Consider the following 20069-nt stretch of genomic DNA (forward strand, 5'->3'; position numbering starts at 1 on the left):
AGTGATGAAGAGACCTGGCAGGTGTCAGCTGCTCCAATCCCAGAAATGGAAGCCACCGAGGGCGCGGCACAAAGAACCTCAAAATAGGAAGGGCCCGGCTGCATCTAGGATGAGCCTGAGCCTGAGTGGGTGGCTCCGCGCCTCCCTGTGAGGTGGGAATGCCTGTGCTTTCCAATTTCAGAGCAGTGATGGGGCGTGGCGTCAGGCGGGCCTCAACCAAAAGGGCTGAACTGTCTTCAAAAGTTAGACGCGAGCTACGGAGCCCAGTAAAATTCACGAGGAAGAGTCACTGCTCCACTCACAGAGACTGTCCCTGGGGATGGGGAGGGTCTCCGAGTCTGAGGGCCTGCGGGTCACCCAGAGAAAGGGCCGCCCTGGCGAGCGATCCTGCCGTCAGCGTGGACACAGCTCGGGCGGGTTGAGGGTCCCGGTCCCGGGGGAACTTCCAGTGGCAGCCCCGGCGATTGTGCCGAGAAGCGAGGGCCCGACAGCCCTACCTGCGCGGAGCAGGATGACCTGGTCCTCCAGCGAGAGGCCCGAGAAGTGGGGGATGCGCTTGGCCCACTCGACAAGGGTGAACAGCTGCTTGTCGGCCGCGTGGCAGATGTTGGTGACAGGGTCGTTGGTCTGAAACGGGACAAGCTCTGAGGCTGGAGTCGGGGCCCCAGCACACCCCGCCTCCAGGCCGGGGAGTGGCAGCGCCCAGGGCACATACCGAGCTCTCCATGCTCATGTCGCCGTAGGACTCTGTCTTCGGCTCAACGGCCAGTTCCGCCTCCAGGATCCTCTCCACGGGCATGCCTTCGTGGGCGCCGCCCGCGCACTCCGCCTCGCTCTCCGCCCGCTCCCGGCTCCTCTGCCTCTCCTCCTGCACGGCTGGCACACGAAGGACAGAGATGGCACCCGGTGCCAGGACAGTGATGGGGAAGGGGCGACCTGCCTACGCCTCCTGTGTAAGCTGGGCGTCACCTCAGCGCTGAATCGGGGTGCTGCAATGCTGACAGATGCTACCTGCTCACACCTGTGCGGGTCTGCGGGCCCAGAGTCCACGTCCTTCCCAGTGGGGTGGCGACGCCGCTAGACACCCCCACAGACACCAGCCCGACCCTGAAGCTCCGACCACCTCCGATCTGCCCTCTCTTCATGAGCCGCTCTCCCGTGCCCCGCGGCCCTCCTCCCTCCCGCTGCCCTCCAGTAAGCCCTGAGCTTGCAGGGGCTGAGGGGGAGGCCCCTCGCCTTGCCCTCCTGCCCATCAGGGCCCAGGCAGCACCTTGGCATTCACATCCCATCAGCTCTGCCCAGGCAGCAGCCTGAGTACAGGGCACCTGATCCACGTCAGGGATGCTCTTCGGGGCCGTGGGGGGTTTGTAAGTCACCCGGATGGCATTCCAGACCCGAGGCTGATTGGAGGGGGGGATTGGGGGGCCCGGAACCCGGGCAAAGCTGGAGCTGCAGTGACCCCGCTGCCCAAGCTGAGCGTTTCCACCCGCCTCCTGGCCCCGCGCGCCCCCCCACCCACGCCTCTGGGTCTGTGCGTGGGCGTGAGGCCGACCACGGCCCTGTCCTCCCACAGCCTCGCGGTCATGTCCATCCCCAGGAAGCGCTGCTGTCCGCCCCTCACTCCAGAGCACAGCAGTCAGCACTGCTCAAGCCCCAAGAAGAAAGGACATGGTCGCTAAGCAGGTGGCTCGCGTGGGACCCAGCGGCTCACGTGGCCGCTCCACTGGCCACTCCGGCCTCTTGCTCCCCTCCCTCCCTCCTGCCGCTGTCCACGCCCCAAGCTGCTCTCTGACCGGAACCCAGGTGGGACCCCTGACCTGCCCTCCCAGCGAGGTCCCTGGTCTCCGAGAGGAGGAGGAGGGCGTAAGGCAGTGAGGGCGAACCTTTTGAGCTCGGCGTGTCAGCATTGTGAAAAACCCTAACTTAACTCTGGAGCCGTGTCACATATAGAAATTTTTTGATATTCCAAACTGCAACCATAGTAAAACAAAGACTTATATTTTGATATTTATTTTATATATTTAAATGCCATTTAACAAAGAAAAATCAACCAAAAAAATGAGTTCGCGTGTCACCTCTGACACGTGAGTCATAGGTTCGCCATCACTGGCGTAGGGTCTCGCCCCCCACAGCTCCTGGGTGGACCCCCCAGCAGCCTCGGAAAACGGTCTTCAGTGGGGGGTGGGCCAGGTGGGAGGGCGGGAGCCCGGGAACCAAGGAGAGAGGACAAAGCAGGGGCAGGGAGAGGAAGAGACACCGGAAAAGGAAGAGGAGACAGCAGGAGAGAGGAGAAGAGCAGCGTGCGGGCAAAGCATCTTTTCAAAAACGGCCTCCACCACTGCCCGGCCAGCGACAGCAGACACAGCCTCAGTTTCCCCGGATGGGAAGGGGGACTGTGGCCCTTGACTGAGATTGTCTTGTGAGGAGTAATGAGATAATTACAAAAAGTTCACCGGGTGGGTATTTCCTCTTCCGGCCGCTCCTTATCCCCCAGGCCGGCCCATCCCCTGATGGGTCCTTCCTCCTCCAGGTCTCCCTCCTCTCTCCTCCCTCCTGTCCCCGTGGGTCCTCACTCACCGCCAGTGCACAGACCTGTCACACGCGCTCATCATCAGCTGCATTTACTCGTTAAAGTTGAACGCGCCTTGTGTTAATTTTTCAAGGTTCGTTAAAAGCCAGGAGAGCAGTGGGGGGAAGCCCACTGTGGCCTCGATGGGTTTCTGCCGCAGTCGGGCTCTCAAGGAAAATCACAGGAGGGGACCTGGGCCTCGGGGGGCAGCTCTACCCCCCACCCTTCTCCATGAATGGCATGACCCAGGGCCGCAGCACGTGCTGTCCTGCTGTCCTGCCCGAGGAGTCAGTCTGCTGTGGGGCGTCTGCCTGGCAGACATTCTGAGCTGCTGCCCCATCAGGGCACACCCAGGGGCCACTGGGTGACCTCACATAGGACCCACGTCCCGCCTTACCCTGGACCGCCCAGCCCTCAAACGTAAGTAGCTATCCAGTGTGAATGAATCTAAATCATACCTTTTTTTGGTCAGGTTAGCCCAAAATATACTATGCTTTTTGATGTGCCACAGAATTTTAGTGATCGGTTACTGCGTGCTGTGAGATGAACAAAGTTGAAATCGCTGCTTCAGTTCAATCATATGCACTTAACACAAAGGATTGTTTGTCCACGTCACCCTGAAGCTGGTCTCACCCACCCTGGGGGCGACCGGCCACAGACACCAGCCCTCTGGCCGGCGGGAGGTGCTGTGGGTCATGATTCTCCCATGCTGGCCGCAGGGCAGTGGCGGCCACTCTGGAGGAGCACAGCGCCCGCAGCTGCTCCTGCCTCCGTCTCCCAGCCTGTGGCCACTGAGGGCGGCGGCCTGGAGGGGAAGTGGGCCTGACCCAGTGTTCCTCCCCCTCCAGGGTGGGAGCCAGGAGCAGCGGGAGGAGCGAAGAGTGTGGTGGCTGGGACTGTGGTGAGAGCAGATGGAGCAGGGAGAATAGACTCTATCCCAGTGGTTCTCAACTTCGGCTGCACATAAGAATCACCTGGGAATCTTTTTAAAATCCTGATTTCTGGGCCTCATCCCCCGGAAATTCTGTTTCTTTGTTATGGGGTGGGGCCACAACATTAGTCACAAAGAAACAGAATTTCCGGAGGATGAGGCCCAGAAATCAGGATTTTAAAAAGATTCCCAGGTGATTCTCATGTGTAGCCGAGGTTGAGAACAACTGGTCTAGAGTCAGACCCCGCTTGAGGGAGAGATGCGATGTCTGCCCATCGAGTGTGGTGTAGCAGAGAAATGGGGTCCAGTGGTTTCTGGTCTGAGCGGCTGGGAAATGGCCACTTCCTAAGACGGGGGGACTGGGGGCCAGAGTATCAGGAGCCCAGGTTTGGGGCTGCAGATCTGAGAATCGTCAGACGTTACAGGGGCGTCCGGTCCCAGGTGTGAGCCGGGCAGGGAGGAGCCCAGGGGAGGCCCGCTCGTTACTGTCCGGGGCCTGGGTCACGGCGTCCCGCACCCGCTCACCCCAGCCCACCCCCCCAGCCGGCAAACGGCTGATTAGGTGCTTCTCCATGGACACGCGGAGGCTCCCGGGGCTCAGTCCTCCTGGCAGCGTTCTCTCTCAGCAGCGCTCGGACCCTCTCCCTCCTCATTGGGTGTCAGGGCCGCCCCCCTCACAGGCAGATCTACGGGCTGAGGCGCCACCGGGACTGACGGACGCCCATACCCGCTTCAGCGGACAGACATGACTGCGGTCACTGCAGCGGCCCCTCCACCTTCTCCCCAGGGGCCCCGCGTTTGTCACGTGACCCCGCGTGTTTCCGGGCCTGCGCCCAGGGGAGGCCTACCTTCCCGCTTCATGCCCATGACCAGGCACTTCTGGTAGCGGCAGTACTGGCAGCGGTTGCGCTGGCGCTTGTCGATGAGGCAGTCCTTGTTGTCCCGGCAGGTGTACAGCAGGTCCTTGCGGATCGTGCGCTTGAAGAAGCCTTTGCAGCCCTCACAGCTGTACACGCCGTAGTGCTTGCCTGTGGGGAGAGCAGCCACGTGTGTGCTCCTTTCACCCCTTCTCCTGCCCCACCCCCAGAAACTGGCGTATCCCCTGGCAGGAAGCAAAGATGACCCTCGGAGAAGCCCGAGGGCGTGTCCCAGCCCCACACTGAGCCCGTCCCAGCCCCACACTGAGCCCGAGCCCCTGTCCCAGCCCCACACTGAGCCCCTGTCCCAGCCCCACACTGAGCCCGAGGGCCTGTCCCAGCCCCACACTGAGCCCCTGTCCCAGCCCCACACTGAGCCCGAGCGCCTGTCCCAGCCCCACACTGAGCCCGAGGGCCTGTCCCAGCCCCACACTGAGCCCCTGTCCCAGCCCCACACTGAGCCCGAGCACCTGTCCTAGCCCCACAATGAGCCCCTGTCCCAGCCCCACACTGAGCCCCTGTCCCAGCCCCACACTGAGCCCCTGTCCCAGCCCCACACTGAGCCCAAGCCCCTGTCCCAGCCCCACACTGAGCCCCTGTCCCAGCCCCACACTGAGCCCCTGTCCCAGCCCCACACTGAGCCCAAGCCCCTGTCCCAGCCCCACACTGAGCCCCTGTCCCAGCCCCACACTGAGCCCCTGTCCCAGCCCCACACTGAGCCCTGGGGCCTGTCCCAATGCCCCTCCCAGCCGTGCTTCGGGCCACCAATCCCGGGAGCGATATTAGAAAGGTCCTGAGCTTAGGTTTGTTTGCATTTACTGTATCAGGCAACTCAGTATTTAGTTACAACACGTTCTGCCTCCGTGAAGCCCTCAGTGTCCTTAGTAACGCATTTCTTCTCCTTGCAGGAGGCGCTCAGCCTCACTGACTTTTCCCCAGAGTGAGGTCCAAAGATGTAGGGAGCCCCCTCTCAAAAGTGTCATCCTGTCTCTCCACTGAGCTGCCTCTGGCATGAGTTTTCCCACCTCCTGCCAACGGGAGAAATAGATCGGTGCCGGTCTCCTAGCTCCCTGTGCGGCCTGAGCTGTGCCTGAGGCCGATGGGAGGCGGCTGTGCTGGACCCGGAACAGTCTCCCTCCCCGCCTGCCCCCATTGCAGCTCCGTGCCCAGCGCTAGGCTAGTTAGTGCCGGGAGAGCCCGCACCCCCCCCCCCAGGCGTCGACCCCCAAGCGCACGGACCTGAGGACCTGTCCCCGCAGATGGCGCAGATGTGCTTGACCAGGGGCCCGGGGCTGGTGGACGGGTAGTTCATGGTCCCGAGCCCGGGGAGCCCGGCCAAGGGCTTGACGTCCTCTGAGAGGCTGACCCCGTTGACCGCATTGAGCTGCAGGAGAGAAAGTGCAATGACTGAGGAGCCCGCTGCGGCCGAGGCGAGGCCCGCAGGGAGCTCGGGCTGTTGGAGAGCCGGCTCCGGGCAGCGCGCAGGGAAGGCCTGTGTGCCAGGCGGGCTGGGAGAAGAACAGGCAGAAGCGTGCATGTTTCTCACTCTCCAGTGAGCGCAGATTCCGTGGAGCCAGCGTCATCGGCTTCCTCCCCTGGCGCCCGCCCAGGGCTGGCCCGTGAGGGGAGCTGGCCCGTGTGAGCGTCCGAACACGGCCCTGCATGCCCCCCTCGCCGGTCACTGGCAGCGTCCGCTCCGTGTGCCCCTGCGGCCGGTGCCACGGCTGAGGGCTCAGTGCTCTTCCCAGAGGAGGAGTCAGCAGAGCCCTCCGGCCGCACTCGGTGCCCTGGGCACAGCTCACCTCTGGGCAGCGAAGGGAGAGACAGCGTCTACAAGACCCGTCTCTGTTCCTTGTTGCTACACAGGCCAGCCTGGCAGGAGGCAGGACAGGCCCCCTGAGACAGCACACGCGACACAGGGGATGGGCGGGGTGTCGGAGTGGCTGTGGGGATGATGGGGGGGCATTGGAGTGGCCATGGAGGTGAGGGGGGTGTTGGGGTGGCTGTGGGCGTGAGAGGGGATGTTGGGGTGGCTGTGGAGGTGAGGGGGGTGTTGGGGTGGCTGTGGAGGTGGGGGGGGCAGAGTGTTGGAGTGGCCATGGAGGCAGCTGGTGACCCCTTGTGGGTGGAAGGGGTCCCTGCCCTCTGTGTGGTCCAGGTGGCCTGTGAGGCATACGTCTAACCCGGTGACTGCGATTCTCACACAACCAAAGGCGGTTTTCTTCCCGAGCCGAGGCCTCTGGGGCAGAAGGAATGACGGATGAACATAAACTCAGAGCCCGAGGGAAGTGCCTTCCCTTCACCCGCGTGCACGTCACTCAGCCCCTGGTCAGCGAGCGCAGGAGGTGGCAGAGGTGCGGTGAGGAGGCCGGGACACAGCTGCTGCCCTTGCTCTGGACCAAAGTTGCCGGGAAGTGTTTTAATTGATGTACGTGAGCCCTGGCTGATGCTCAGCTGGTTTGAGCATCGTGGATCTGCAAGGGCGCAGGCGCGATCTCCGGTCAGCACACGTGCAAGAGTCAACAATGAATGCAGCAGCGAGTGCAACAACAAATTGCTGTTTCTCTCCCTCTCTCTCTCTCTCTCTCTCTCTCTCTCACCCCCCCCCCCCCAGCTCCTTCCCTTCCTCTCTTTACACAGGCATCTCCACCGTATGCCCAGTTTGGTTTGCTGTAACAGCAAGCCTTGCATGTACCCTGGGAGCCTGGACATAATCTGACGCCTGGACCCCCCCTAAGTTCGGAGCCAGTGGGTCCGCGGCCCTCGGCACGGCCTTGTGCTAAGTTGACCGAGGAAAGGGGTGCAGCCAGGACTGAGCGTCGCCACGCAGCGGGGATGGCGTCCCTGAGGAGCCTCCGGCCCGATGCCTCCACGCTGCCCGTGTGGCCTGCAGGACTCAAAGAAGGCCCTGGTCGTCTTGGACTCGGTTCCCTGGTCTGTACCCTGAGCACGGGAGCACCTCACAGAGCTGCGGGCGGGCCGGTGGGATAACGGTGTAAAGGGCCGACCTTGGTGCCGCACACAGTCATTCCAGGGAAACGGGTCTGTTCAGACAGGAACTCCGAGTGTTTGTCAGGGGCCCGCGTTCCACAGCGTGCTAGGAACGGGCCGTGCAGTGAGGCCACACGCGCCAGGGGCAGGGGACTCCACTTCTTAGCTGGGGGGATGTCAGGAAACTGTCTGAGGTTGTCAGAATCCTGGGTCGTGATCATTTCTGGGCATGTGACCCACTGCGGAGCGCACTGATTTTTAAGAAACGGGAGGCTTCCTATCAGTGTGAATCCTGGGCAACATCCTGTGCCTCGAGAAACAGGCAGGAGCACTTAGATCCACCCTTGAAATGGGAGCATTTTAGGTCAGATGACCCCAAAAAGAGCCCTCTAGCTGATGAGGGCCCTCTCCCCTAGTCCTCAGATGAGCGAAAAGGTCAAGGGCATGAGGAGGCCCCCACCTGGGCTCAGGAGCCCGTCACCGGCCTTCCCTCCCGCCCGGCCCCCCAGGCCAGGTGCACCCCTGCGGCCTGCAGGGATCACGAAGCAGCACTTACTGGTGTTGCTGCCATCAGTGCCACCGTCTCTGGGAAGCTTGCTCAACGCTAATTAAGTATTTAATCTTCACAACAACCCCATGGGGTCTTCCTACTTTCAGATGAGGAAATGGGGCCTTAACATGTTTTATGCATTTATTCCTTCAGCAATCCTGTGGGGGCACAAGAAGAAAGGCACACAGGCACTGCCTCAGGACCTGGCCATCAGTGAGACGAAAAGTCAGGGGAGTTTAAGAAGAAAGATCACGAGCAATCGAGATCAGGGAAGACTTCCTGGAGGAGGCGGCATCTGAGCTGGGACTGGACAGCCTTCACCAATGGGCTGGGTTAGGATGGGCCGGTGATGAGCAGAAGGCTGTGAGCACCAAGGCCTGTGTCTGGTGGATGGATGGGGATGCAGGGGGGCAGCTGTGACAGAGCCCGGGCTTGACTGCCTGGCTCAGGGAGGCGGACTGAGGTCGGGAGGCCATGAGGAGCCACTGGAGGTTCTGAGCAGAGGAACAATGTCCTCCCCCTCAGGCAGCAACACGGGGAAAAGCCTGGGAGACACACCATCTGTCGCACCTGCCCAGGTGCCTTCCAGACCCAGCAGGTGGAAGGAACGGCTCCTGGACCCTGGGGCCCCCGGCCCTGGCAGCTGCCTGCCCGCCTCCCTGGCAGGAGCCCCTCCTGAGTCTGGTGGTGGGAAGGGGTGGCTGCTCCCTTCTCTGACAGCCTGTCTTGCTTGGGGTTTGTTTGCCCTGAGCAGGGGAGATGAGATCGAAGGCCGCCGCCTCCTTGCATTGGGAGCAGCCCTGCTGAAGGGAGCACCGGGGGTAGTGGAGCAGCCCCAGGCTCTGGCTGCTTCCTATGCAGGAAAGAAACCCCCTGGATCGCCGAGGAGCACGGGGGCCCGCATTTCTGAGCTGCTTTCAGCCCAAATGACCCCACTGAAGGCAGGTGTGTGGCCGGCGGCTGCAGGAAGCCCTCCCTTCCTAGTGGCGCCCAGTTCACCTGGTGAGGGTCATGGCCATGAAGACCGAGGCCCTCCCCGGGGAGGGAGGAGCCCTGCGGCCAGACCCACCACTCTCTCACCGTGCCCTGCTGCACGACGGTGGCAGGTCACGACCCAGAGGCTCTGGCTCCCGTCACACACAGGCAGAGGGGCTCAGACGCAGAGGGTGTGGGTGGCAGGTGAGCGGGAGGGAGGTAGACTGAGAAGGGGTCACACCCTGGCCGGGGTTCAGCCAGACCTGTTTTTATTTGACGTGAATATTAGGCTTTCAGACAGGATTTCACTAGAAAAGATGTTATGGCTTAAATTTCCTTTCATCATGAGGCAAGAGGGTCTCTAAGATCTGCTCTTGCTCCAACGCCTGCATTTGTTACAAGGATGCAAACATCTTCCAGGGGAGGGACAGCACCGATCCCCACCTGGGCAGGAACAGGTGCGGACGGGACCCAGGTAGGCAGCAGGGCCAGGAGGGGTTAGAGGGAGCGTGCCGGGGACACGCAGGCCTGCGCCAAGTCCAGCCAGCACACATCACACTTACAATGTGCAGCACGCACACTCACACTCACACTACTCTCTCACACATAAACACTCACACACACTCACACAGTGACACACACTCACATACATATTCACACACACGTTCACACATACACACTCACACACACACAGATACTCACACAGACTCACATACACACACACTCAAACACACACACACTGATATACACTCACACATGCACACTTACACTCTCACATACTCACACACACTCACACTCACACTCACACGCACGTCAGGAAAATGTGGCCTAGACCATTTTGTCTGGAAGCTGCATACACACCTGCCCAATCCACACTTGGTGTTTTTAGAAATTGCTCGTTCCCTTAGCTACTTCTCACCAGGGCAGGGCATGGCCTTAGACATTTCCGAATCTCCAGAGCCAAGTTCAGCAAGCACTTGCTGAAATGAGCTTCTCTAGACCCTTCCAGCAACAGAGGACACCTGAGTCAGTGAGCACCGGGTGCAGAATACAGCGCTTAGGAATCATAGTAATAACTCTGGTTGCCATGAGCATTGTAAGCACCTAAGCAGTGATTTTTCAAATCCTTATCTCCTTGGATGTTCATAAAAATCACTGTCGGGTAATCAGGACACGTGTTACCCGACAATAGAGGACAAGTGGTGAGACCATGGGTGGCCCAGCCCCGGCCCCATAACCAGTCCAGTTCCCTTCACTGCTCCAGACTGCAGACCCAACAAGAGCAAGGAGAGGCTCAAACCCCGAGTAGCAGAGCCCGGGGCCGGGGCCTGCCTGCTGCCCCACAGGCTGCTCCCCGGCCCCTCGCCCCAACCGCACTTACCCCGACCCGTCAGGGCAGGCGCATGCTCCCGGGCAAGGCCCACTCTCAGCCGCTCAGCCCAGGATGCTCGGGGACGGCTGCCCGATGGTTCCGAGTCGCCTACGCCGAGGGCACTTGCTGTCCCGTGTCCTCTAACGAACTGGGCCAAGTGTCGTGCCGGGGGTTCCGGAGCCCCAGCCCACGGGCTGGTGCCTGGGCCGCAGGCTCCGCAGCGCCTGGCAAGCTGCACGGAGCTCCCAGAGCCAAGCGTGGCCTTGGCTTCTGCACGCAGCCCAGTTGGCCAGGAGCAGGCCTTCAGCTGACCTTGCGACCCCAATCCCTCTGTACAGACATTCGGTCCAAGAGCAGCCACGCACGCGCGCTCGGCCGTGACGCAGGCCTGTGGGCCAACTTTGGCTCCGTGGCCCCGAGTGTGGCGACTGCAGCAGCGTCGGGGGACGGTGCTCGCCCCTCCCCACCCCCAGCCCGTCTCCGTCCATCACCTCGCCTGTCCATTTCTTTATGGCGATCAGGCTGCTGGCGAGGCTACGTCCTGCGCTGGCTGCAGCCGCCATGGCAGGGGAGACTTTGGCCGCGTGTTTCAGAGCTCACCCCCGGGACCCGGGACCCGGGACCCGGGACCCGGGACCCGGACAGACCGAGCAGCTGCACACGGGGGACCCCATAACACAGGCTTTGGGAGGAATGTGCTCCCTTTGCAAAGTTTTGCTTTGTCCCAGAACCTCCACGTACTTTTCTGTCTCTAACCTACTGGCTTTGCCTATTTCCCTGGAATCATTGACATGAAATCAACAAACCTCTCAAAGGTCTCCCATTCTGGAGGGGGTGTCACCAGCTCTGTGGGGAGAGCGTGGCATCGATACAGCCCATCCCACCGCCGTCTGGTCCCCGCTCCTCTGAGCCTCCCACACCCTCCTGGACCCCCTGACTGGGAGGCCACAGGGCCTTTTCTATCGTCCTTTTGATTCCATGCCACACCACTGGCAGCACGTACAACACTGCCTTGCCTGTATGATGGGCACGGCCCCCCGAGACCCTCAGGGGCACTGATGCACTCCTAGGTCTTCACATCCTTCACCCTATTTCTTTGTAGAATCTCCCCCTGAAACAGCACAGCCCGCCTCCCGAGGCAGCCACGGGAGCTTCAGAGGCTGTGGGTCTTAGTGAAGCTGCCGTGAGCAGAGACCTCCCTGTGCTCCTGGTTTTGTCTGGACGTTGCCACTCCTGTGAGATGCCACAGGAGAGGTGCCCCAGGTAGCTGCTGTGCCTTTAGTCTGGGACCCGAGGGGCAGACATGGACCCAGCCTCAGCCTAGCCTGGCTCACCCGCCACCTGAGCGAAAGCATCTGAACTGACACAGAAACCTGAGAGTGAGAAAAAAATGTGTGTGATTTTCCAAACACGATACATTGGGGATTGGTTGTTATGCAGCATAGTTACACAAGAGCCGACCACTACAAGCTGCCTTTTCAGTGTGACATTGCTGGAAGGAAGTAAAAGGCATCAGGCCACCCTTTGGGGGCCTCAGAACAGCAAGGCGGGGTCCCCCACACACACACACAGCCCCCCTCCTGAGAAGCATGAACCAGACTCCCGGGCCATGCGGTGTCCTCCACCCTCTGGGGCTGCCCTGCCTGAGGACACACTTCACGGAGGCCCTCCCGCCAGCACACAGTAGGCACCTGCTTGGTGCTGGCTCTGCTCCAGGAGCACCTGTGGGAGATGGTGGGGAGCTCACTTACCTGAGAGCTGGGCGGGGCAACCAGGTTGATTCCTGGAGGGGCTGCCAGCGCTCCTGAGGGCGGGCCCATGGCAGACGTGATGACGCGATACGGAGAGCCCAGGGCATTGAGGGGGGTCCCCACCGCACTCAGCGTCCGTGGAGCACTCACAGGGGTGTCCGTGTAGCCGGGGTGGCTGTCCATGGGCTTTCCTGTGGACAAGGCTGCCGATGGGCTCGTGGACGTGGAGCCAGAGTGGCCGGGGGAGCCTGTGGGAGGAGAGCATCGGTGAGGAGGCCGGGGGGCACACAGTGCTGGGGGGCAGCCCCCAGGTTTGTTTCCTGTGCCTTCCGTTCCTCCAGCCACACCGGACGCCTGTGGACCAACGTGCTCGCAGCCACACCAGCTGGTGGAACACAGGCAAGCGAAGAGCAGAGGGAGAGACAGCGGTACGGGCGCTTCTCTGTCCCCACCTGCATTCCACCTTCAACTGCGTCAGATCAGCCAGGGCCACAGGGCACGGCCCACAAGTCCCCAGGTCTGGGCAGCGGTGGCCTGGGCCAGCCAACCAGGGAAGATGAGTCCATACCCACCCGGGGCAGTGGAGAGAGCACTCCCTGCGCTGTGAGAACAGGCATCGGAGACCTTCACGCCCTCGCTCTGGCAGTGATGAGTTTCCATTAAGGGGCCAGGTGCTGGGGATTCAGAGCCCAAAAGAACATAATCCTTCCCCACCCCGCCTCCGGCAACCACCAGCCTGCTCTCTGTCCCTGAGTGCAGTTTTTGTTTTGTTTTGTTTTGCAGTAGATTCCACAGATACTAGTAAGTGAGATCATGTGGTACGTGTCTTTCTCTGACTTATTTCACTTAGTATGATACCCTCAAGGTCCGTTCATGTTGTCACAAATGGCAGGAACCCCCCCTTTTATGGTCTGGTAATATTTCACTGTGTGTCTGCACCACATCTTTATCCATCCATCCGCCCACGGACACCCAGGCTGCTGGGAGTAACGCCGCAGGTGTCTTCTCGAGTTAGCGTTTCCACGCGGAACTCTTTAAACACCTCGCTTAGTTAAGGCCTCGCTGTGGAGAGAATGGCCCCTCCCACACCTGAGAAAGTTCTGAGCCTCTAGTCCAAGCATGTCAAACTCAAAGGCTAGCATGGGTCAAATAAGCAAAAAACCCAAAGCTTCCGTTTTCATAGAAACGTAGGTTTATTTCGATAGAGACATGCTGAATACAAAGGGCTGAAATAAATGAGTCATTGTTAACATAAAATAATAGAACATTTTAATAAAAATTAATATTTATTCTTGAACATTAACTTACCAGACACTGAATAACTGCACAAATAAACGTAATGCAAATAAACCTACTTTTCTTGTTCTCCGAAAGCAAAATATTTCCTGTTGGGCACACCAAGCAAGTCAGTACAAGACTAACGACATGGCCATCAGCTGCTAAAATATTCGCTGCTGGTATTAGTGGAGAGAAATGGTGCACCTGAGCTTAAGGCACGTCAGGGAAATGAATGCAACACGATTATAGTAACCAGTCATTAGCTGTGGAGAGCGGCTACAGTGTTTGGACAGGTTCAACCTCGGACTAATGAGAGGGCACAGTCCCCTCGTGGCAAAGCCACGTGCAAGTCCCAGCTTGGAGGGCAAAGCCCTCTCAGCACAATTACAGCCAAAGGCTACGGTTGTCAGCTTGACCTTACGGTCCGAACCTGTGGTCCCAGGTGGCTAAGGGAGGTAGGCTGTGGGAGGTGCAGCAAGTGCTGCCAGAACAAAGCTTGATAGAGTTCAGGTGCATGTAATTGAGTAGATTCGAATCCCGCGAGAACACTGTAAACATCTAGACCATGCCCTTACTTTGCCCCGTGGAATCTGGCTATAAAATAAAGACTCGGCTTGCAGGCTGTGGCACTGCCTCTCCATCCGAGAGCAGTGTCCCACCTAGCCCCAGCTTTATTCTCTTGTCTGTCTTTTCTAATCCCTCACTGGCCGCCTCCCTCAGGTTCGCCCATGGCCGTGCTGAGCACAGCACATTAGCGAATGTTGTAGTTCGTTATTCATAATTATGTATAACGGGATATTGTAAAAATTAAGTTACAAAAATTTTATTAAAACGTTTTTTACATACCGTTATATTAACTGGGCCACAAAAATATTTGTTGTGGGCCACATGCGGCCCATGGGCCACGAGTTTGACATGCTTGCTGTAGTCATTCTATCTGGAAAGTTTTGGTCTGTTAGGGACAATTGTCTCATAATCAGGTGAATCCCAACCACTATGTTCCATGTCCCACAGCTGAAGAGGACCCCCAGGCTGTGGGTGCTCAGAGGGGCACGGGGCTTCAAACAAACAGGTCAGACACATACTCTGTGGCCTGAACAGCATCGGGCGGTCTCCACACGTAACGCATTTATCCCGTGAGGGTCATTTCAGCCTTCCCTGGATGAAAAAACAGGCCTGTCTCACCCCACACCGCTCCCAGTTCCAGGGCGACCTGCCCCCCTTTGCTGCCAAGTGAGCTCTTAGTCCCCCTTCAAAGTCTAATGCAAGAGTCACCTCCCCGGAAAATCCCCTGGTTTGATGCTTTTTTTCTGTTGTCTAGGAACAGTCTATTTCTGTCTCTTCCATTAAATTGAGGAGGGAGGAGTGTCCAATTCTGTTTGCCCACCTCCAGCACAGTGCCAGGCACTGCCCGGGTGGCAAGTGGCAGAGCCCAGATTGAAACTGTCAGCCTGAAGCCCAGCTCTCCTGCCTGGGCTGCCAAGGACTCAGAGGAGGTCTGAAGCGCCCTCACAGTGCCCGGCACAAGCTGACCAATTCAGAAGTGATCTCGAGCTGAAAGTCCATCCGGACGGGGCAGCGGGCAGGACAGAGGGCAGCACACAGGAGCCCAACATCCTCCCACATGGCGATGACTGGAAGAACCGTTTTAGACTCTTCTGGGGCCCTGGGAGGCTGACATTGAAAGAGGCCAGTGGCTACCTGACAGGCCCTGAGGCAACACCTACCTTGATGGGTGAGAGCTATGAACTCCGCTGTCCCGTCCCCCACAGCCACAGCTCTCCACGCACACGAGGGGCCTGCAGCCCCCTCTCCTCTGTGCCCCTGGACCTGAGATGGTGCCGGTCCCCTCCGCATCCCGGGGATGCCCGTGGGGACATGAGACCCTGAGCTCAGGATGGACAGATGAGTGACCCCCGCTCACCAACCTGAGTCCCCAGGTGTGGAGCCTGCACCACCAGTGGGAGGGGATGCTATGGGAGGCCTGTGCTGGGGTGAAGGCAGGCTTGTAAAAGCTTTAATTGTTTCATATTTATTTTTAGCATTTCCCTGTTTATATCAAGTGACTGGGCTTCCATTTTCACACTGAATTATCTTCCAAAAAATAGCTATTTAAGTTAAAAAAACAAAACAGTAAATTGACCTAAGAAAAAGTTGCACTCAACATACAAGGACACTCAATATGTAGAATATCATGAAATTAGTCTGCAAAGGCATGACATTTAAGAAACATCGACAGCACAAATATATATATACTAGAGGCCAGGTGCATGAAATTCTTGCATGGGGGAGGAGGGTGTCCCTCAGCCCCGCCTGCACCCTCTGGCAATCCAGGTGATGGGGTCTAAGCGGGCAGTCAGACATCCCTCTGGCAGCCCAGAATCCCAAGGGGTCCTTAGCATTGCCACCACCCCGCTGCACTGGCCAGCCATGAGCCAGCTTCTGGCTGAGCAGCACTCCCCCTGTGGAAGTGCACTGACCAGCAGGGGGCAGCTTCTGCATTGAGGATCTGCCCCCTGGTGGTCAGTGCACATCACAGTGACCAGTCATTCCTGGTCATTCTGCTGTTATGGTCAATTTGCATATTGCCCTTTTACAATGTAGGGTAATAATAAACTGTCATGACTACTCGTGGGGAGTGGAGAATGAAACGATGAGTTTGGTTAGTTTTGCAGCAGCTTTAAAAACGTGGCTTTATTTCTGCGGAGTCCGTGGCCCGTTCATCACATTTTCTAAAACTAAAATTCAAAAGGACGAGGACATCTTACACAAATGCGTGTGGTTATTTGCTCCTCGGTGACTCAGCCGCTCTTAGAAGTGAGTAGCTTTGCTTTTAGAAAAGGTAGAAAGCAGTGACTTTGATGACAAACGTGTCTCAGTGGACACTCCATCCATTGCCAGGAACGGACACGAGCACTTACCTGTCCATGACATGTTCACCAGCCTCTCGCGCTCACCCCTTCTCTTTGCAGCCACACGAGAACCACAGCCAGTACCTGGAGCACTGTGTTGGCCAGGAACCTGGTTTCTGGCCCAAACCCGAAGTCAAAGTTTACTCTGTGCCTCTCTCTGGCCCTGCAGCTGGCCTGTGAGGCTCTGCAACCCCTCAGCCCCAGCCCTGCACCCTCTGCATCCTGCATCTGCACCACACAGCCCTGCCCTCACCCAGTGATGCTTTCTACAAAATAAGCCTGTCTGCGGGAAAAGGCTGGTATGCTCTCAAGAGCTCCGCTTCCCTTCAACCCTCCTCCTACCCTCCGGCCTCCTTCTCCCTCCCAGCAAGGACCCTGCCAGCCCAGTTTCATGAGCGCGAGGCCAGTACTGGCATCTACAAGAAGCAAGTGCGGGCGGTCGTCCCAAATGGTCTGGGCCTGGACCCAGAACCCAGTCATCAGCTGGACCTTGTCAGACCTGCAGGCTCCCAAGTGTCATGGGAACCAGAGCCGCTCGGACCCTGTGAGCGCATGGGTCCCCCAGGCACTCGGCCTCCGGCCCCGTGTGGCAGCTGTAGTGATTCACTACACCGTCAGGGCTGTGGGGCAGGGCTGTGTGGCCTGAACGCCATCGTAGGTTATGTGCCTAAAGGATTCAGCCCAAGCCAGACCCATCGAAAACGCTCCACACCGGCAGCCGTCACCATACACTGGTTGGCACGCCTGTGCCTGTGACGTTGCATTTTATGAATGGGTTAGTAAACAGTCATCGTTCAGGGCCAGACTGCTCCTCCATCATCCTAGCTCCCCTACCCCGACCCCCGGGGGGCCCTCATAACCCAAACTGGCGCCCAGAGTTCCTCCCTGCTGACCTCATTCTGAATGCCTGATGCCCTACTGGCTGCCACACAATTTCATTCCACCTCTTGCTGCTAAACGCTACCACTGTGGGGCCTGGAACATGGCAGACTCTCCAAAAAGATTGGTTGACTCATCAACGAATGAGGTCATTTTTATTAATTAACATATGTAACCATATATAGAGTTCATCAACAGAAAGTATTGGCATAAGAAATCTGTCTCTGATGTTTATCAAAACCTCTGAAACTTCACAATGAGGAATTGTGTGGGTGTTGGAAGGGGCTCACTGAGAAAGAGAAGCTGGGTACTTAGAACTACAGAGTCTGACCAAGGTGAGGAAGTTGCTTAGCAACCTCAGTCTCAGCCAATCAAAGCCAAATGTCACCCATGGGTCTTTCTGATTGGAGCAAATGGCCTGGCATTCCCACCCCTTTGCTATTGTGCAGGTCAGAGAGTTTGCTGTCCTGTTAGCAATGCTGCTCAGGAGGGAAACTTGTCATGAGTTACTGATAACGGTTAAGAGGACCCACCCATGGGTGATGGGGCGGGGGGGCGGGGGGCAGAGTCAACGCTCGCTGCTTCTGAGTCAGCAGCTGCATGGGAGCCAGGGAGCACGCAGGCCCCGTCCACCACCCTCACAGGCACAGCCACACACTCAGGACACCCCTTCCCCCGTGTGGGGTGTGGAGCATAAGCCTGAGGCCCACAGAGCGGCCTGCTCCTCCCGCCCTGGGGAAGCTCACAGACAGGCGGCCCCCCAGGGCACTGTGCTGTCACCTCCTCCGCCCAGTGACTCACGGCAACAGCAGGTAATATTTGGTGCAATTATCCGGAGCAGACACCGCTCTAAACACTTCATATATATCGACGCATTTCATACTGCACACGTGAGGCTGGGCTCTGCTTGATCTTGAACAAATGCAACACCGAGGACAGAGGAAGTAAATGGCTCGCTCACGGGAGGGGAGATGCTGGCAAACGGCGAGGCGGCTCTGAACCTGGGGACAGCGGGTGCGGGTGCGCGGTCTGCGGGTGCACGGTCTGCTCCCACTGCGGGTGCTGACTGTCCGAGCAGCCTGGCAGCACTTACTCAGTCACCTTTATAGACATCTGTAAAGACATTTCTCCCAAGGATCTGAAAGCTGCACAAAGAACGTTGAATGTGCCCTAACCGGTTGGCTCAGTGGATAGAGCGTCAGCCTGCAGACTCAAGGGTCACAGGTTCAATTCTGGTCAAGGGCACATCCCCAGTAAGGAGTGTGCAGGAGGCAGCTGATCGATGTTTCTCTTTCATCGATGTTTCTAACTCTCTATCCCTCTCCCTTCCTCTCTGTAAAATAACAATAAAATATTTAAAAAAAAAAAAAAAAAAGAATGTTGAATGCTTTAGACCAGGGGTGGGCAACCCCTGGCACTCGTGCCAAACATGGCATGCCAGTAACTTTTGCTGCCACACGAAACCCTCTCTTAAAATCTTCCATTTACAATTTTTTTCTTAATATCGACTTTTTTATTTTTCAGATCAATTCAGTGTAGGTGCATCTTAGATATATAATTTTACATAACAAGTTATCTTAAAGACCATAGACATGGATTGATGAGAGAGAGGAAGAGCAATTTCTATGCCTCTGCCTTAACTCTCCCTGCCTGCCTAGATCCGACCAGTGTTTTGGTTTCATCCACATACGTTTGTGAATCTTTGTTCTCAGTGATGAATTTTGTTAAGTCTCATAATAGGAGTAGCCTAACGGATGAAAGTAGTAGCTCGTGCCTATCTCTGAAGGTCACGAAATATAAACCTGATGTAAAATCTCTGTCATCAGTGATGCAGCAGCAAAAGTCCCACTGATAATGTCAAACGGAGCCATAAAGTTTTCTGTCGGACTATCAGTGTACATGTATACATTAAAAAAATAAATGTATTTTTCATCATCATAGACTGTGTTTTTGTCGCTCGAATGAATTTTATTATTTCTTCAAGGTTCTTCACATACGTACACCTTAAGAGATATCAAGTAGGCATAACATGTTCTCAAAAAATGAGGGTTGGCACGCAGAAGAATTTTGAGTCAGAGATTTTGCTGATTTTGGCACGCACTCACAAAAGGTTGCCCACCCCTGCTTTAGACAAAGCCTACACAACATGTTTTCTTCCGGGTATATTAACAACTTAATAAAAGCGGGGGGGGGGGGGACTTTTAAGGCGATATCACTCAGTTTGTCTGTAGTTATGTGACTTAAACATCTCTGTTCTGTTGAGATGTCAACTGCAAACTTGAGTAAAGTTAGAAAAAGGAACAAATCATTCCAAAATATGCGAGACAAAACCCTACGTTGCAGTTTTCTTGGCATACACGAGTACACAGTAACTATAAAACATTTTCATTTAGAACGTGTGGGGGTTTTTTATTTCCCTTTTGTAATTCTCAGTCAGCAAGTTGAGAATTCCATTTAAAGGATCCACAGAATCACACCATCCAGCAGTTCCCCCCTGGGAAGCGCCGGCTGGGCCCAGCTCCTCCATCTGGCTCTCCTGGCCCCACCGCTGCCCCGCCCCCCCTCCACCCCGCCCTTCCCAGACGGCCCTGTCCTCTGGGATTTTGACCCCAGCACTTTCTGACTAGGAGCCTCCTGACCTGGGCCCCAGCCATCACCTCAGCTTCGGTTCCTTCCTCAGGACGCCCCCCTCCTTCCCGGGAGCAGGGGGGCCACTCGAAGCCAGGGCCCTGCAGCATGCATTGTTTTATATTTGAATTGTTCTCTGCATTTGCAAAAGCATCTTCACACAAACATCCGCGCTGCACAGCCACCTGTGGTTAGACAGGAAGGACTTTCCCAGGCACAGCCTCTGCCTTCTCACCCACGTGGAACGTGGAACTCGGATCCAAGAGGAACCCCAGGAGTGGGGAGCCCTGGAGGCCTCATGGGATCCGAAGCCTCT

At 57.4% G+C, this 20069-nt stretch overlaps 1 protein-coding gene and 1 long non-coding RNA gene across 4 annotated transcripts in view; one reads left to right on the top strand and one right to left on the bottom strand.

Moving 5' to 3' along the window:
- LOC132220664 (uncharacterized) overlaps nt 1-20069 on the top strand; it is a 747794-nt gene that overhangs the window by 109849 nt on the left and 617876 nt on the right. The gene's annotated exons all lie outside the window — the stretch shown is intronic.
- RXRG (retinoid X receptor gamma) overlaps nt 1-20069 on the bottom strand; it is a 38887-nt gene that overhangs the window by 5917 nt on the left and 12901 nt on the right. For 2 of the 3 annotated variants that reach the window (XM_059673988.1, XM_059673987.1), the window contains exons 2-6: nt 12057-12304; nt 5657-5801; nt 4349-4528; nt 716-876; nt 498-627 (exon numbers count right to left, since the gene is read on the bottom strand). In XM_059673988.1, coding sequence (XP_059529971.1) covers nt 498-627; nt 716-876; nt 4349-4528; nt 5657-5801; nt 12057-12239 — 799 coding nt within the window. In that variant the 5' untranslated portion in view covers nt 12240-12304. Of the gene's footprint in view, nt 1-497; nt 628-715; nt 877-4348; nt 4529-5656; nt 5802-7964; nt 8049-12056; nt 12305-20069 lie in introns of those variants that run through there. The other variant, XM_059673989.1, reaches the window with a different exon arrangement.

The sequence above is a fragment of the Myotis daubentonii genome, chromosome 18, assembly GCF_963259705.1.
Source record: "Myotis daubentonii chromosome 18, mMyoDau2.1, whole genome shotgun sequence".
NCBI classification, from domain to species: domain Eukaryota; kingdom Metazoa; phylum Chordata; class Mammalia; order Chiroptera; family Vespertilionidae; genus Myotis; species Myotis daubentonii.